Below are 19,214 nucleotides of genomic sequence, written 5' to 3'. Positions count from 1 at the left end.
ATCTTCAAATATCTTCTGGAGCTCAGAGTGCAAAATTACTGGAGACTTAGCAAGATTTCTTCTCAGCTAGACTCAACCTGAGAACCATGGTTCTGAGAAGCAATGGTGGTGAACGTGGTGAAGAGTAAGCAGCCTGAAATTTAAGATGTTTGTTAGGACAGGTAAAACCTGGGCCTTGTAGGTCTGCCTTAATATAGGATAAGAATAAGCATTACCTAAGTATAAGGCTTGTATTACTTTTTAATATGCTGTACATGGATAGTATCGGGTGTGCAGTTTCTAATGAAGCTGGTTTCTAATGTCCCTTCATAGCAGAAATGTTTTTGCTACTTTGTGTTTGAAAAGTGCTTGGCTAGCCACTCCTTGTTTTCTGGTTGAGTACCCTACTGGTTATGCATAATTTCTTTTAATCCTTCTTTGTTGTGGTGGTTTTGCTGTTGTTTTTTTGTTCCTCCTCCTCCACCCCCCTGGTCTGGGCCTATTTTGGATTGATTTTGAACTTATTTTGCCAGTTAAGTCTTTCATAATAGATTTTGGTATTCTTAGTTATGTGCCTTGTTAACGGTGCTTTTACCCTTACTAGTGAACAAAAACTTTCTTTCTAATGCAGTCATGGTAATAGATAATTTATAATGGTACTTTGAACAAGTTCATATTGTGTTACATTGGACAAAGTCTTCATTACAAATGTGCCAAAGGTAGTAGTACCAAATCTTAATCTCATTGTGAAACTGTCATTCAGTTATTTTTTAATACCTTTTAGCTCTGCTAGTCTACAAAAAAAAATTATTTTGTGTGTGAAAGTTGTTCAGCTCTACAGGTAATACCTGTTTAAGTGTTCGAAGTGTCCACCCAGAATACTTCTAAGAGAATTCGAAGAGGAAAAAAATGTTAATAAAATTGTAGTCAGGAGATCAAACAAAAAGGCAAGCTTGATACTGTTTTCGCATGATGTGGCAGCCAGATGTACAATGGTTTATAAAATTGAAGGCATATTAAAGTGATATTAAAGAAGTGGAAGAACTAGCTTTGAGGTACAGTTTTATTTACCTTTGAAGAACAACAGCTGTTCCTAAACAGATAGTGTGCTTTAGGACCTGCTTGCAGATAGTGCTTCCTCAATGTCTGCATGTAATGGCTTGCCCTTGCACTTAATTAACTTGCTGACTTTTTTTTTTTTTAATGTGGATAGGGTCTGTGTGATGACAACTCAAACTGTAATTCATGCTGTGACTTGTGTTTGATACTTCTGCAAAGTCAATCTTGACTCCTGTCTGAAACTGTCTAGGGGTGGAAGGTCTTCTTTGCTAGGATCTAGTTCATGTTTCAGAAAACAGTTTTAACTTTCTTAAAAAAAGTATTCATACAAGTCTGTGTGTAAGCTAGCATTCAGGGACTTTGGTTTGTTAAAGAGGGTTGTCTGAAAATGGTCTGTTAGAGATCAGCAGTCAGACTTACTTTAGTTTCTTCTCTCTTTGGTAACGAATGCTGTATCACGAGGAGAGGGAAAAGGAGTATCTTCATATCTGGTGTTACATGATCCCATATATTTTTTTTTTTGTATATACAATGGAAAGTGTTAAAGTATTTAAGGTAACAGAATGCTAGGGCATCTAGAAACTTACAGAAAATCTCATGGTTTTGGTTTTGTCCTGTGAAATTTGAGTGCCTTCACTGTTCAATTTGATTAGCTTATGGGAGAAAACACTCACAGGTGCAAACGCAGAGTTGTACAGTTGCAGCCTGTGCTTGCTGTAAGTCCAAAGTGAACATATGCAAAATGGGAATGAATTCTTAACAAGTTTATACTTAGAGTAACAGAGGTATATGTGCTAATGATTTGAGGTTGAAATATTTTTGTTGAGGAATAATTCTTAATCCAAGTTTTATAACTTAGTTATAAGACATGAAAGAGATTAATTGAAAGGGTATTGCTGAGGCCAAAAAGCTTTTTTTAAAGGATAGCTTAGTGAAATCTGTTGGGCAAATTATTCAGGGGTGTGTTGTATTTGTTATGCTAAGTTTGATAGACATAGAAATCTAGTTTTCCGATGTTAAGTGATACTGTTAAAAAAGGGAAGCTTGTTTAATAAGTAATGCAAGTAGCTAACATGAAAGATGGCTTGCTAAGGTGTTCTGCCCACAAAACTTTTGTTAAATCCTCTATTTATTTGTAAACAGAAGTATATTGTAGAAAAGTTGAGGGCTTTGATTATTTCAGCTGTACCTATTTAAAAAAAAACAAAACAAAACAAAAACAAAACACCAAAAGTATCTCTTTCATGACTTAAAAAAAAATTCCATGTGAATTTTTTTATTCAGTCTTCAGTGAAAAACGGAATTAGGCAGTAGCAGAGTTAAAGGATATGGACAGAAGTGACATCTCTCCAGTGAACAGGAAAAAAAGACTTCCTGTGCTGTCTTGGGATATGCTGGATTTTGTGTTACTTTTACGTGTCATATTTATGTGTGGACTGGTACTGAGCGTCAAGAATATCTTCTTGATTTTACTTGTTGAAGTGAGGGAGGGAAGATGGGGAGAAGTGATGGGCTTCAGGAATGGAATTTTTTGTTGCAGGTCTCTTTTCTCTGGTGTCATCTTTCCCTATTACATTCCAAGTCATTAATGGAATTGGTTATCATCCCCCTTCCCTCTTCCTCTCCTCCCTGGACCACAGGGCATGTTTCTATTGTCTTATCATCAGATCGGCTCCTTGGTATTTCTTTGCAGCTTTTTTTTTTTTTGTATTTATGATTCTCCTAATGTTGGTAGAAGTGCTTTGCTTACAGGAAGAAAATTACAGTCTTTTGGCAAAGAAGGACAACATTCTTTGATGTAGCAATCCTCAAAATTGGAAAACACATTTTGGAAGAGAAAAAGGGGTCTTGCCTAGGTTGGGGGTAACATTTGTGTTCTTTAGGGGGATGGGGCTGGGTTAAGCATGCAATTAAGTCCCAGAGCATACTGATGTTATATTTGCTCTGTTCCTCAGTGGAGGAGCTGGATGATGTGTCAGTGTCTGTGGCAGAGCAAATCCATTGCCTGCTGTGTGATAGCTTTGTCAGGTTTACAATGTTTAATAGCCACACACAACTCAGGTGGAAAACCCCACTCTTTGTAGGAAAAACTAGATTCTTAGATTGGAAAGATCTGTGAGTCACTGTATGAATATTGCATTTAAATTAGTAGCTGTTGGCTGTGTTTGCTGAGGTTGTTTTTCACTGACTTGGAGGTAGTAGAAGACAAATTTGTGCAGCTCATTAAATGCTTAAAAGCCAAAATATTTTAAAGTGTTTTGTGTGTTTTGTTGTGGGTTTTGTAGGGGTTTTTGTTTGCTTTTTAAGTTTTTTTGCTTTTTCTTAAATAAAGCTGTTTCTAAAGTATTTACCACTTGCCAAAAACATACCAACCATGTTATGTCTAGTGATTTCAGTGGTATTTCAGCTGTAAGTAATCTTATTTGTGATGTGACTGATTCTCCTGTATGTTTAAATAACATTAACGACTAAAATGAACCTCCCCAACCTAGCAAGCTGAATATGAAACCAGGTAAAATATTACAGTATTTTCGAAGCACAGGCAAGGTGTTGGTGTTATCAGCTATTCTTTTCACCTCACTTCCTGGTAATATAGAATGGGAAAAGTGATTACTAAATTGATGTGGTTTAGGGTTTTGCTGTTGTTTCTTTTTGTTTTGGTGGGTTAATTATTCACTAATATATGATCTTGGCTTTGAGACAACACTGAAGCATCTGAATTTATTTAGTTAAAGTGTACGTATCTTAACTGTAGGAAAAAATAGCCATGTATTAATTTCTTTCACCAAATTATTTCTAGTTCCAAATAGTCATAGGCAGTATCAGTTAAATCTCTCATGGTGGTGACACCATGAATTGTTGGAGTATCAAAGCACTGTGAAATCTTTCGTCCAAGATTGCTAGAAGAAGTAGGCACAGATAAGGGCTTGCATGTACTCAGTTTTTGCTCTTTAATGATACCCAGCTGATATGCTGTTACTTTCTTACTTGAGTCTTGTTTCATAGCATGGAAGGTTGCAGCTTTTATCTCCTGTTCCTGATTATGGCCTTCTATCACCTGTACACTTCATTTTTCAAACAGACCTCAAGCTTTTTTAATAATGTTTATCCGCTCTTTGGAATCTAAAAAATATACAAAAAATTCATATTGTCAAGAGCAAGAAATGAAGTAGATTGTGTGGTTTGATTGTGCTTGAACAATATATTTGGATATACTTCTTTTTCTCTGAACCTATACACTATTCTAATTAGATCATTAAGGCCTTTTGTGTTTTCCTTAAACTAGAAAATCAGAATGCTTTGGGGGAGGCACCTGGTGGTCATCTAGTCCACACTGTTGCTTGGGGCACAGCAGACAGTTTATTATTAGAGCCATTTGAAAATACGGCAATGTAAACTGTTTTAATATATCTTGTATGTCAGCAAAGAATACCTTCAGGAATTAAAAATTTACACAATTTTTGAACTGGAAATCAAATTCACTTCTTGCCGCAATATTGCAGTGGTAAAGTAACTTATGCCCAAATTTTTTTATCCTCCACCCCGAATTTGAAAGCACAAAATTCTGCACAGCAGAGTCCTCCTCCAACAGACAGCCCATGGGCTGTGGTCTGCTTCTGCAAGGCAACCAAACAGTCGTGCTGGTAACTGGGCTCCCTGTTCAGCTCTCCCAGCTCAGCTTGTTTCCCAGCACATCTTTCTCTTCACGGGGTCTTTTTTGTTGCAAGGCTACTCCCTGTTTGGTGTGCAATGTCTGCTTATCTTTATTCTGTTGACGGATATCCTTGCATCTCCAGGAGAAGGATGGTTTGATGTCAGTAGTTACGAAACAGTATCAAATCCTTGTCCAAAGTGTAACTTAGGCTAATGGCTCCAAGTACTGTAAGTGTTCTTCAGTGCCTTTCAGTTCTTTGTATCAGTCATGGCTTTTTTTTTCATTTCACCTATTCAAGGGGAATCTTGCTTGATGGCAAAAATGCTTGTCTTGGCCAAGCTGTGTATTAATTTGGGTGGCTGAAATTTTTATTTATTTTTTTTTATATAGACTTAAAGCTCTTCAGGCAACAATACAGGGCATGACAGAGTCTCAAAGAAGTGTTGTATTTTCATTTAGATATGGTAAAGAATTAGCTTTTATTGGTTTGTCCAGAATGGCTTATCTCTCTTGCTTAAGAGTAAGCCAGTGCTGTTAATTAGTTTGGGCCAAAAGGTTTTCTTTTTGTAGAAGGGGACAGAACTCCAGCAAGCTTTCCTACCCAAAGTTTCCGGAAGAGCTTACCTGGTAGGTATTTTAGGATCTGAGGATCTTTGCTTTTGTTCTAACTGTGATTTCCTCAAGATTTGTACTTGTTTTAGCACTGTGGTGGTTTTGGTGATCCTAGAAAGGAAAGCAAAGCATTTTCTAATCAGTGTGCTAAGATTAGAGATTTCCGCTGTGTGTACTAACTGAAGTTAGTTTATAGTTTATTGCTGTAAAACAATAAATTTACATTCAAAATATCTTTCACATCCAAATCTCTTTAAAACTATGTTGTGTCATTGTTCTTTGACCCAAGTTTTCAGCTTGCATGTATCTGCACTTAAATAAATTTTTAATGCATGCATCCATTGATTTAACAGAAATGGACACAGCTGCATTTCATAAACTGAAGGATATGTTTAAGTAATAATTATCCAGTCATCCACTGAATGTCTCAAATATCCAAGTACAATTTGGATAGGATACTGCTTGTGGATTTACTATGCTGAGTTCATAGTGCTGGAATAATCTTAAAAATCCTTCATTATTAAACATTACCCTGAATTTATTTTTGTGTTTTTTAACAGGAATTTGAGGCTTGACTTTATTACCATTAGAGGTATATAAATGTTTTGGCATAGTTGGTTCTCGTGCTTTGCCAGCTGTGCTCTTCAAATTAATGCTTGTCTCATGTCTTAGTGTCTTTTTGATGCTTTCTGGAAAACATTGTAATTTACATCAGTTATACAAGTTCTACAAACTCTAGATATTTATTATGTCATTCCTTCCTTAGAGCAGATACTTTCATCAATAATGTAGATAGATGACTAAGAAATAGCTCCAGCAGGGCTCTCATTTATACTGTCCATTTACCTGAAATCGCATTTAGTTTTTCTGGTGATTCAACTGTTGATGTTCGTGCACAAGAAGTACAGTGGATATACCAGAATTTCAAGCCTTGAGATAAATTCCTGTCTCCTTTGAGTATCTAAAGAGACAAGATTTCCCTGTAATGTACTGTTAAGTCTGTTTTGAAAACAAGAAAATCTGATACAGTCTTAAAAATACACTACCCCATTCATGAAAATATGTACTCCAAATTGTTTTAGTTGAAGTGAATGTATGCTTGGCCTCTAATTTGAGGCACTTTGACTAGCTCATAGACATCTGGTTGGGCCACCTGACAAATTCTCCCTGGATTTATTTGGACATTCTTGAACATGTGAAACAATTTCCCAACATCCATTTGGTTTGTTAAAGTCCTGGATTTGTATGAATTAACTTGGATTTACTTGATTTCTGTATCATGTTTTATTTAGTTAGATGCTTTGCTGGTCACCAGTTACTGACTGGCCTTGGGTGAAGAAAAATATTTAATATTAAACTATTGGTATTTGGCTCTTTACCTATTCTCATTAGTTTCCTGATTTACTGAGGTTCTCCTGAACGGAGGTAGAAATATGGGAAAGATGTGGATGCTTAGATAAATAATTGGCTTGTGTCTTGCTTGTAGAAGTTGGATACTCTGAGCTTGACACACTTTCTTAAACAACTGCAGCAGATAGTGGCACAGTGAAAAATCCAACTTTCTTCCCCAGATGTCTGTTGTGGTTCTACAGGTAACTCATCATACTGAATACAGACAATTCATATGCTGTTAGATTATTTTTTTTAATTTCCTATTAGCACCATTTCTATAGCAGCCATGTGAACTTCCATATCCCTGCATGATGTTAAAAAAGGAACAATTGTAGAGAACACTGTTGAAATGTTGTCATCAGAGGTGTTAATGATAAAGACTATACTCATCTGTCTGAAAGCTGAATTTTAAAACAGACAAAGTATTGTGTGTCTTCTTCAAGAAAGATCCTCATTGTCTATTAATGGCTTTGCAAAAAATGTAGTAGAATGTTCTGTCAACAGTCATTTTCCTGAATGAGAAAGTCAAGCATTCTGTGGAGGGAGGAGTTTTGCCTTTTTCCTAAATGTAAATCTCTTTTGTTTTACCACACCAAAAAGTGTGCAGTTGAGGCAGGTGGATGTAGTGAGTCTTTAATTCCGTGGATTTGGAGGCTGTTACTCAGCCACAGTTGGTACTTCATCATCTCTCACTTTTTAAAAAGCCATCTTAGGATGGTTTGATCATCTTTTGATTTGGCTGTTCAGAGTTTTAACTCTAGCACTTAATGCCTATAGAAGATTATGCAGTGAGTTCATGGGAATTCAAGTTTTCTTTACATCTATGTGTGATGCATATGTTTATGCAGAATATTCATTCTAGATCCTCAGTCTGTTTTCATCATTGTTTTTTCTTTTATGCGCTTTTGTCATTCAAGTTGTGATTGTTGGTGGCAGAGTTCTTGTAGCCTGTTGACAGTAACAAAGCTCATGCCATCAGTTGTCATCTCTGTTTCACAACTGCTAAGTGTGCAAGTCGCACATAAAATTTTATTTAAATATTTTTCCCAAATCTTTTTCCTGTGAAGTGTTCTTTCTGTTCTGAGGGAAGATATGCCACCCATATGGGTCCATTTGTAGGTTTTTATACTGATTTTCTTTGAGTTTGTCTTCTGTTGGAATTAACTAAAAATTCCATGAGAATTTACTAAATTTTCAAAAAGTAAAAAAATTACAACTGAAAAAAAAGCAGTTTCTGGAGACTTTTGTTTATATTACTTCGCTGTGATATTTTTGCTGATGCAAAATATCATGTTATTTGCGTTACCCAGAAACAAAACTGTGGATCTGAGTACCTCTGAAGAGAATATTTGGATTCTGGAGTCCGTGCTAGCAGCATTCAGTGCTCCACTGCTGCATGCTCTTAAGTACGACTTCTCTATTCAGAGTGTTATCCACAGATGTATTCTTCCTTTGATAGTTCTGCTGATACCATGCCTGCACATTTAACCTGTAAAAAAAATATTGTGCAAACTGTCAGGTAATTGACAGGACATTAACCTGCTCTGGTTTTCTAACAAAACTGGTAGCTGCATGCCCATGTGGAGGTGGTCTTGGAAAAAATAATTGTGGAAAGGTTACCCTCTTACAGAGCTACCTGATTAGAAGTAGAGCTTCTAGTTTAAATAACACCTATTTATGTTTTTGCTTTTTTACTTCTTTTTCATGGAAATAAATATCAGTAGTTCCTAGCTTTCAGTAAAGTCTCTAGGTTATGATTTCTCTTGTTTTGTGTGTTTCGGGTGAGGAGGGATGCTCCTCTGGTTACTGACTGAGCATGCCTGTACTTATTTGGGATATTTGAAAAAATGTTTCTCAAACAGTCTAAACTGTCAGCAGGCTTGAATTCTGGAGAGGTAGACCGAGGAGGGCAAACCTTATTATTATACTTGTACTTTCTGTGCTAAAATAGTTTGGTTCCCTGATGCTTTTACCCTTTTGGTATATGGGAGGAAAACCAAGCCGTGGATCATAACTTGAGATGTTCAACGTGTTCCAACAGCAGTTTTAAAATAATAGCCAGAACCAGAGGAATAAATAATTCTTCTGTGCAGTGTCCTTTCTAAAGAACTATAAAATGGAACAAAGGCTTGTAGGTGATCTCTGAAGAAAGTAGCTCTGGGAACTTGATAACTTGTAAGCAGTTTGTGAGCAGAAACCTGATCAGTTCTTGTGTAGTTCAGTTGTTTCCTTGGTTAACCCACATTTTTAACACTCAAGCTCTGATGAAGAGATCTTTTGTTAGAAAAATGCAAACCTCTTACAACCCCAGGCTAAACTTAAATAGCACTTACACATATTCACATTTTTAGCTTACTCCATTTGTTGCCTGCAAAGATTCTTTCCTTCTGCTTGATTCATGCCTGCATTGTGTGAGGGCCAGGATCTTCTACTGCTTGCAGCTGTGTACGAGTGCTAGTGCTAAAATTTGTTGCCTTGTGCTACAGTATCCACCACTTAACTGTTGGCTGCGAGTCAGCTGACAGAGTAGAGCTGGCTTTCGAAGGGTGGAAGTCAGAACGGTAAGGATCTCCTTGATATTTGTGTGTGACTAAAAGTCTTCCATATTGAGTGGAACTTCTTTGTTGCTGTAAGTTGATTAGCAAACTTGGCTAATAGTTTGATTTTTGTAACAGGATTTAATTAATTTTTGTAATAGTATTTGTTTGATTTTTGCAGTAGGATTTGGTGAACAGGTAGCTTGTGCCCTGGAGAAGGATATTCTCCTGGATTTTTGAAGGTATTTTGTTCATCTGAGGAGATGGAAGCTATAGGTTGTATCAGTTCTTGAGATTAAAAAAGGAGAGCCCTAGGTACTGGAGCATGATGTACCAAGAAGGACTTTTAACAGCTGGAGACTTAACATTAAGGCTCCACCTCATTTATATCTTATTTCTCTCTCCCTTTAGTTGTGCCTCCATGTCACACACACACACCCCCCTGCCACCCCCCCCCCCCCAAGTCAGAGAATGAGGTGCGTAAAAGAAGCAATAATATGATTTTTGTTTTTTGCGTTGTGAGCACACATGATACTGGAAGTGCTCTGTGAGTAGTATCTTCAGGTATAATAATTTCACTTAATTGCATGTCCAGGTAAAGCATCTTCTAGGGCAAGAGAAGAGAATCTAAGTTAAGGACAATAGTTAAATGAAGCTTGCTTTTTCTTTTTTCTTTTTTTTTTTCCCTAACTTCATTGTCAAACTTTAGAAAACTTTTTTTTTTTTAATTATTTTTATTTTTTATTTTGTATTCTATTTGTTATCCTGCAGATTCTAATTTCAGCTGTCTTGGAGCTTAAACAGCTGATACTGCTTGTGACTTGTGCAACAGATGTTCAGGGAAAGAGTGGTTGTGTGACATAACTGAGTGGTTGAGTTGTATGGGTGTAGAAGTGCTTTGACTTTGCAGCAGGACTAATCAAAGCAATGAAGAAAAGAGTCTTGTGGTTACTGGATTAGTTACACCGCTGATGCAGATGCCATATGACACTATTTCTTTCAAGGAATCTAGTATCAGCTTCAGCTATAGTTTTTGCTTTTAGTACTTGTACAGTATATATTTGGGATAGTGCTTGACCCAAGCTGAGACATGAAGGGAGTCAGGCTTAGGTGTCCTGTTAGGCACCTATTAGAGTCCAGTACACTGTGACCAGAGTGTAATGTTTAATATTAAATTTATTATTTGAAGATAGTTGATGTTACAAAGGATTTCTAATTCAGCAGAGTGTTACAAAAGATACTAAATCATAATATAAACGCAGGTTAAACTAGGCAAAATCAATTGCAATATAAAGTTCACAATGCCAAAATCTGATCCCCCATTATTGGTCTCTAGAATATGCTCGCTGTCACAATGTTGGGCAACCTCAGTCACCAGGAAGGAATACATGTATTGAAGCTAGCTTAAGCCTGTTGCTCTCTTTGACATTTGTTTATTAATTACTTGGGTTTTGCACTCAGTTGGGCTGAACCACTTTTTCACTCTTGGGGGGGCCCCCCCCCAATGTGGTCTAGGTAACTCAAGGAGACATTCAGGTTTTTTAATGAGCTCTGGGAGAAACGTTTACACCACTAGTTGATTCACTCAACTAATATAGTCAGTTGATCCACTCAACTGACATAGCTGTTAATCTAAAACAAAAGCCACCCTCTTGTCCTCTTTGTGCTGAGATATGGTCAGCTTCTTTGCAACAGCTGTGCTCAGTCACACCCTGCATTGTTCTCTGAGCATCAGCTATGTGACCATGAAGCTCATCTTCACAGAGCTGCCTTCCATTTTGGGGTTTATAGGTCAGTCACTACAATGGGATGATCATCAAGTCATCAAAACCTTGAATGAATTTGCAGGAAAAACTCAGGCTCATTTAAGATAGCCAGCCCTGCTTGGTTGTGCTGGTTTGGCTGGGGTAAAGTTAATTTTCTTCATAATAGTATGGGGCAATGTTTTTGGTTTTGTGCTAGAAACAGTGTTGAACACAGCAATGTTTTAGTTACTGTTGATCAACTCTCACACAGACTCAAGGCCTTTTCTGTTTCTCACACTGCCCCACCAATGAGGTTAGCCAGGGGTGCACAAGTTGTTGGGAGGGAACACAGCCAGGATAGCTGACCCCAGCTGATCAAAGGGATATCCCATACTGTATGATGTCGTGTTCAGCATGTAAAGCTGGGGGAGGAAGGAGGGGACATTTGGAGTGATGGGATTTATCTTCCCAAAGAACCTTTTCATGTGATAGAGCCCTGCTGTCCTGGGGATGGCTGAAGACTTGCCTTCTGAAGGGAAGTAGTGAATGAATTCCTTATTTTGCTTTGCTTGCACACATGGCTTTTGCTTTCCATATTAAATTGTCTTTATTTCACCCCGTTTTTTCACTTTTAGCCTCTTTCCCCCTCTCCTATCCAGGGGGAGTAAGTGAGCAGCTGTGTGGTGCTTAAGTTGCTGGCTGGGGTTAAACCACAGTGTTAGTCCAGACATTTTAATTCTTTGGGTATAGTGAATCTTTTTCAGTATTTTTAGTTGTTTTTTTTTTTTTTTTTTACTGTACAGCACTCATGGCATGGAGAGGTAGGAAGATACCACATAGCGTGTCTAGGCTTCAGGTTGGCATAAATGCATGCTAAGTATTTTATGTGTTATATAAAGCACTTTCAATTCCACTTGAATGCATTTCTGAGCACAAAGACATTTATTAAATTGAAGAGGAGAAACAGACTGGAAGTTAAAATTACCCCATGTAATTCAGTTTTTGTAATTGGATATACAGGGTATGCAATGAAAACTGACTCACTGCAGTATTCATTTTGTATATCCCGATATGTTGCTCTGAACATCTCTGCTGTTGATCACTTTCTGATATTGCTGTTTACTGCTTATTTTTGGTGTTGAGCAGAATGGTAGTATAGCAAGAAAATTTTTATTTATTCCAGTGTTAGAGTTGTGGGGTTTTTTCAGTATTTGTTTTAAATGATACACTGGCCAAAATTGTTGCTGTGATTTTTTATTGTTATGGGAGTTGTGATATTCTCATGTCTAATGCGGCATTGAAAAGTACGTTTTAAATGTTGCAAATTCTGGAACTGGCTTATAGCAGTTCAGTATTAATTCTGCACCTTACTGTATCTCCATGAAGTGGGAAAAAGTATAAATGTATTCAAACATACTGTTGTAATGTACCAGTGGGTGCCAAATTAAGATTGCATGGACAGCTTTGTTATGATACAGCCTGACTGGCAGATGTTCTATTCTGTAATATCAGTTTCCTTTGCATGTAGGCTTTTCCAAGTGACTTTCTTGGAAAAACTTTACATGTTTTTTAAAACACATAAAAAATAAAAAAGATCCCTATTTTATGTGCCTCATAGGAGTCTCTTCTCTGCATGTTGACCAGTTTCAGCCATGCTTGACTAAGGGACAGAGATCACAGTCAGTAACTGGGTAGAAAAGGAAAACCTGAATCAGTGTGTGCCACCACTGTATCTCCAGGAACAGTTCTCTGAGATGGAAAGTCTATCACACAGTTGCTAGGCTGATCCCATTTAGCCAGCTGTTGGGTGATGGAGCACATGCTATGTTCAGACACCACACTGCCTGTCTGTCACTCAGAATGGGTGGGCAGGTGCAAACAAAGCTTGTAATAGCTTACGAAACGGGTAGCAGACTGGAACTGTTGTGTTAAGGGACCAAGGGGGTATGGCTTGAGGTAGCATATTAGGAAATGGCTTCTGTGATGTGCATAACTTCTTTTAAATAGCAGCATCTAAATCCCTCAGCAAAAACCCCTCCAGACTTCAGTTTTCACTTTTCCTTGGTCAGAAACATTTCTTCCTTAATTCTCTTCTTTCCTACACCCCATTAGTATGGGGAGGGGGAATAACTGAAGTAAATGTGACACACGCATGAAATATATAATCTTAAACTAAAGATTGGCCTAGTATGGTAGAATTATGAGCAAGATAGTATGATGAAATTATGCAAAGTGTCGAATTTCCTTATGATTCCAGTGGTTAAATACAAATTTTTAAAGGGTAGCTTTTTTTTTTCTGCAGAGATGGTGATTAAAATGGGACAAGTATACTATTTTAAACACATGTAGCACCTTTTGTCCTGTGAATGAGACAGTTACATCGTGTTTAAAAAAACAAACCAGAAAGGGTAGACTGTGGGATGGCTGTTCTAAACTGCAGAAGTACAGCTCAACATAGTTCAGATGGGGACTCTTATTACCCCAAAATATCTAGAACCTGTAGTGTTTGACTGAACTTTGCAATGTGGTTTGCTTTCAGTTGCTCTCCTTTCTGTATTCATTCCTGTGATGACACTTTAAAGTTACTGCTTCTTTTGAGGCTATTTAATTTTTTCAGTTTTGCAGTTTCTCACTTTCCAGGCTTGTTTATCTGACATGCCTGTTTTAGATCACTTGGAGATAGAGCTTTTTGCAATACTTTATTTCGTTACGTAGAGGGCTTAAGTATGAGTTGTTGTAATACTGTTTTGTCATGTGATATTTGTTACCTGTTACTTTCTCCATTTATTTGCGACTGTGTTAATAGTTCTGAGTTAAACTACAGACCTAAAGTGATTTTCGTTAATAATAACTTCAGAAACAGTCTCACTTTTTACAGACCTGTGAAAACTGATTTATAATCGTTTTCACACTAGAGGGCACTAACGTCTCATGAAATGTAAGCCCAAACCATTTTTTACTCTCATTAACACCTAAGTATTGGGTACTCTTCCTGATTTTGTAGTGGATGCCAAAGTTTGCTATTTCTTTGTGGCGTTTTCTCTGCAGAAATGAAAAGCAATAGTATTCTTGCCAGGATACATTAAAAGTTAGTGTGTGGAGTTTTCTTTTGTATAGGGTTGGTTTGTTTGCTTTTATTAAACAATTTGAGTAATTTGTGGGGAAAAGTGTAAATTCCACTTGTATCTTAAATTGCTTTTAATGAGGAAATTTTAACTTAAAGCTGGTGAATAGATATACAGGATTGGAAATTATTGGATACTTTTTATGAACGTTATCTAATAGGTTACAGCTGGAGTTTACTTTTTAAAGTTGGTAATCAAAGGAGAAGAATCATATGTGAACTGATTTTGCAGGCCTAACTTTAAGTTAGAGTTAATGCATACATTTACATATTGAAAGTAGTAGGAAAAAGAGTATGAAAGTCTATACTTCCAGTAACTAATGGATAGCAGTGCAACCTGCAGTTGTTTGTGTCATCTTAAAGCAGGTAATTTCAGAATATATGTTTGAATGCAAAGTTTGGATCTCAAAGTGGTTTATTCATTTTGGAAGTTCTTTTTTGCTACAGATTTTTATATACTGAATCTTGTTTAAAACACATGAATAAAATGGTTTCTGATTGCTTTTTGCTCTTTGTAGGAATGCTTACTCAGTTGCCTTGGAGATGATCCTGATGCTGTAAATGTAGGGCTGAAGATTAATGGTGTGGGCAGGATGGACCTAATGAACGGACAGTCAAGCAGTGTTAATATTGCAGCTACCGCTTCAGAGGTAAGGATTACAAAACTTAGTTATTGGATACCTAAGACCATAAGTACTTAATTTTTTTTTTTTTTTAATGCACCAAAGTGTAGGATTTTCTTTTAACAAATCTGGTGCAATAGACTCTTTGTTTTGTGTGCTGGTTTCATATGCCCCAGTTTAGATGTGAATGACTTAGGTCTGACCTTTGTAGACCAAAATAAAGCATGAGCTATCATTTACAGCCTTGCCACAGCCAAAGCTGCCTTTTTTATGTTCTCTTCCATCACATCTAGGCAAAGCAGCTTTCCTTTTCAAGTTTTAACAATACTAGAGGCTCTTAGTGCAATAAGCTAGCAAGGCATGTGGGAAACGTTCCCTTCTTTGGCACGTATTTGTGTATGTCCGGGCAGTCTGATACAGTGTAACTGGAATAAGGATGTTGCCTTTGTCTCTTGGGCTACATTCAGACCTTGGTATGGGCTCCCACCTGCCCACTAAAGTTTCTGCCCTGTACAAGGCAGAAGCAATGGAAATCGGTCTCCTGTGTGGCTGCCTTATTTTGAAGTTACACAGTTTTCCATTTGTGATCTACTTGTTAAGGAAAACAAAGGGCTGGGAGAAGTTAGTACCAGAATGGTTTGAATTCTTTTTTGTTAGGATTGTGTAAGAACATGTTGAGAGTTGTGACTGATTCCTAAATTCTTAGAAATGTTTGATGGTTTGCAAGACCTGGTTGGTTTTGTTTTGATCTCCAAAACTCTTGGAAATCCTCTGTTAAAGATTTTTTTTTGTTGTTGTTGGTTGGTTGGTTTTGGTGTATGTCTGTGTGTTTTTTGTTTTGTTTTGTGGTGGTTTTTTTGTTGTTGTTTTGTGGTAGTTTTGTGTTTTTTTGTTTGTTTTCTTTCATGCTTAGTAGTAGTGGGATGGAGGGAACCAAAAATCTGCCTTTGATGTATACAGAGTGATCTTTCCAAATGCCTTGTTTGTCTGACTGCTTTAGTGTGATTGAATTTAAGCTTTGGCTTGTACTGTTGTACAATGCTGAGTTAAGCTTTCTGTTTGGGGGAGACAGTTACTTTACTGCTGATGCATATTATTTGCATTGCTTTTTGTCACAGCGTGAAATGTTTTTACCCTAGTGGATTTCAGTTTTGGCTTTGTTTTTGTAAGAGAAGGATTAAAAAAAAAAAACCCAAACAAACCCCACCCTTTTGTTTAAAGGACAAAATATTCAAGACGGCTATAGAGTTGGTAATGTTTACAGTCATGAAGTCATGAAAACAGTTGCTTCCTTGAATGGGTTCTTGGACCTGACCGGAGATGTTTACTTAATTTATGTATTTATACACATGTTTTGATAGCAGAGCTGCATGTGTGCTACACACTTGCATGTGAATAGGGAATATGGAAAGTACCACAAACAAGGCAAAAGGAAAACTGGAGTGTTGTGTTATCAAAAGAAATGAAATAATCTCCAGCACAGTTTCACAATTATTGTCAAGATCTGAACAAGAAAACTGTCATCAATCTTCAAGACCATTAGGGTTTTTTTTTAATACTGATTCTTGTACTTAGCATTGTGTTATGAATCATTGGTTGACCATTTCTTGGCATGCAACTGAAATTTTCTTGGAAAAAAGCTCTCTCTTCAACAAGATAGCCTTGAGGGTTTACATGATGTCTGATAAAATTGAGTAAAATCTATTTTGGCCAAGTAACACGAATCTGCTTTCTGAAAGTGGATTTTTTTCCCCACCTTGAGTAACTGTGAGGAGGGAGAACTTGTAACTGAAATGTTTCTCTAAGCATGTTGGTTACCGAAAATGCCTGTCTGGTGTGGCATTTTTGGTGTTTTCAAAGTCAGTTTTTCAGGGAGATGGTACTATTAGAATAACCTAACTGAAACTGGATATGATTACTAAATATGAGTGCTTTTAACAAACATGCTTAAAAATGGACAGGAGTTTATTTCATCTGGCTGAAGTCTGAAGGAGTTCAAATGTCCTTATTTCTGTGAGTGTGAAGCCAAAGTCAAAACATATGTGGTGTAGCCCTAAAATACTGTCTTGTTAGATTTTCAGGAGAAGACACCACCACAGCAGAACTATTTACCAGCATCAGTGACCATGCGGTACCTTCCCTTCTGCCTTGGCATCAGTCGACATGGTGTAGGTGTTACTGAAAGTGCACTGTAACAGTGCTGAAATTTGACTTCCGCCAGAAGTTATTTGGTGGAGTGGTCATTCATACACACGTTGTGGATATGGCCTACAGCCATGGTCTGGAAAACTTCCAGTATTAGCATACACAAACTGTCAGAAAGTGCCTTCATTAGGTGGGCTGAACTCTTAATGTTTTCAGCTTTCTAGGAGGCATGCGCCTGTGATGGTGGCTAGGATAGAGTACTTAAGGATCCATTAGTGACCAGCTTAAGACTAGGCAGGTCTTGATACATGCTGAGTGTTTTTTGCCACAGCTGAGCTGGAGCTCCCAGCAATGGTGAGGTTAAGTTCTGTGCATTGATACAAGTTTTCTTTCTCTTGAATCTCTCCAAACAATGTATTAGCAAAACTGTTGTGGAGCTGTGTTAGTGTTTACATCAAGGTTGTGCTATTGCTGAAGCATGCCGGTGCCATATAGTACTCCAGGCAAGCATACTGTTTGCTGAGGAAGTGTTAAATTTGATACAGGCATTGACTGTAGTAACTGCGGTCTTTCATGATGGTTTTGTCCATGTGTCATCTTAGTTCTTATTTTGTAGTTGAGAGATTGCTTTATACCAGGTTTCTGAAAGTGAGAAGAAACTAAGAAGCAAGAAACATACATGCATAGCCTTTCCAACTAGAGCGTGGGGCAGCAAAGTGATTGCATGTCATATACTACTTATTTCTGAAATAAATATACCTGAGGTTCAGTTGTGAAGCATACATCTGGATGTGACATCTCAATTTCCATGCCCTTCTTTCCTGTAATGACCAAACACAATCTAGGTTTGCATCTGTATACTAGAGGAAGCGATTACTTTTATGAAAATAATACATGAAACATATGAAGTGTGCTAATTTCATACAAAGGGTTAATTTTTTTTTTATAGAATCAAATCATAGAATAGCTAGAGTTGGAAAGGAGCTTAGGATCATCTAGTTCCAATCCCCCTGCTGTGGGCAGAGACACCACACACTAAACCGTGTCACTCAAGACTCCATCTAGCCTGGCCTTGACCACTGCTAGGGATGGGGGGTTTATCACTTCATCACCCTCACAGTAAAGAACTTCTTCCTTATATCTAACCTAAACTTTTTGAACTGTATTTGTATTCTGCAGGGAAGCAAAATCATTATATTGTAGATGAAGAGTCATAAAACAATATTCTAGGATGTGGTATTTTTTGCAAATGTTAATTACTAGCATTAAAAAAAACCCAAACAACTTCAAAGCTGAAATAGTCTATACTGAGTGCCTTCAACAGGAACACACATGTAATTTTTTTAAGTTTTAATGCTTAAGAGAATCAGAAGAGATTGATAATGTTCTTTGCTGTTAACTGTTCCTTTTGGACGGGCTTTGTCTTTTTCCTCACCATAGTGGTATTTTTTCTGTTTGCAGTTCAGTGTGACTGTATTATTACTGCTATTAACTTTCCTATCAGTGAAATTGGAATTTAAATATGCATTGAGAAATAACTGTTTTATTTTGAGGACCACCTTTGAAATTCATTGAAGTCTGGTTGAGAGTCTCTGATTTAGCGGTCTTGGTCAGCAGAAAGTGTATCCTGTGACTGACTTTTAGTTGATTATTTGCCCAGTAGAAAACTTCTGTGAACAGCGATGTTTAAGCAGAAATTTTGCTTTTGGGTATGTAAAAACGAAGAGAAGCAAAATGTCATCAGTGGTTTTATTTGTTTCTGCAGAAGAGCAGCAGCTCAGAATCCTTGAGTGACAAAGGATCAGCTGAGCTGAAGAAGAGCTTTGATGCAGTGGTATTTGATGTTCTAAAGGTTACACCAGAAGAATATGCGGTAAGCAATTAAAGTAATTTTTGTTACCTTGTGTGTGAATCTTCTTGGCAGCTTTTCCTCTTAATTCTCTGTTTCTGGTTTTTGCCTGACTTCTGTTGTCCATGGGTTTCAAAACTGGATCCTGCGCTATAGTTCTTCATTATCTATATTCTGTTTAGTGTTAAATCATGGTTTTTGGGCTATGATGTCTGTGAGTTTTTTTGTTTGTTTTATTGTGGGGTTGTTTTTTTTGTTTTGTTTTGTTTTCCCATCCCACAATCTTACCTGTAGTGTAGACCAAGGATTCTTAAATCTGTACGATGCAGCTTAATTCTGACATGAATATTTCAGTTGCAGGAATAATATTTAACCTGTACTTGTTTTTTCTGGAGGTGTCTTATTTTTTAATTCTGGCAATTCTTACGTCTAGGGAGTTTTCTTCTTTTGGGTGCACAGGTGCAGGATAATGAGTTGGGTATCCTGCAGGACCA

At 37.2% G+C, this 19,214-nt stretch overlaps 1 protein-coding gene across 5 annotated transcripts in view; it reads left to right on the top strand.

Moving 5' to 3' along the window:
* Positions 1-19,214, top strand: part of RALGPS2 (Ral GEF with PH domain and SH3 binding motif 2) — a 118,394-nt gene that overhangs the window by 8,226 nt on the left and 90,954 nt on the right. For 4 of the 5 annotated variants that reach the window (XM_061345664.1, XM_061345662.1, XM_061345667.1 and 1 more), the window contains exons 2-3: positions 14,622-14,753; positions 18,637-18,744. In XM_061345664.1, coding sequence (XP_061201648.1) covers positions 14,697-14,753; positions 18,637-18,744 — 165 coding nt within the window. In that variant the 5' untranslated portion in view covers positions 14,622-14,696. Of the gene's footprint in view, positions 1-10,935; positions 11,026-14,621; positions 14,754-18,636; positions 18,745-19,214 lie in introns of those variants that run through there. The other variant, XM_061345665.1, reaches the window with a different exon arrangement.

This window comes from Neopsephotus bourkii, unplaced genomic scaffold, assembly GCF_033783945.1.
Source record: "Neopsephotus bourkii isolate Nb327-2 ecotype Australia unplaced genomic scaffold, CSIRO-AGI_Nbou_v1 NB_234, whole genome shotgun sequence".
NCBI classification, from domain to species: Eukaryota; Metazoa; Chordata; class Aves; order Psittaciformes; family Psittacidae; genus Neopsephotus; species Neopsephotus bourkii.
Note: the sequence above shows the minus strand (reverse complement) of the source record. Positions and strands in the feature narration are given on the sequence as shown.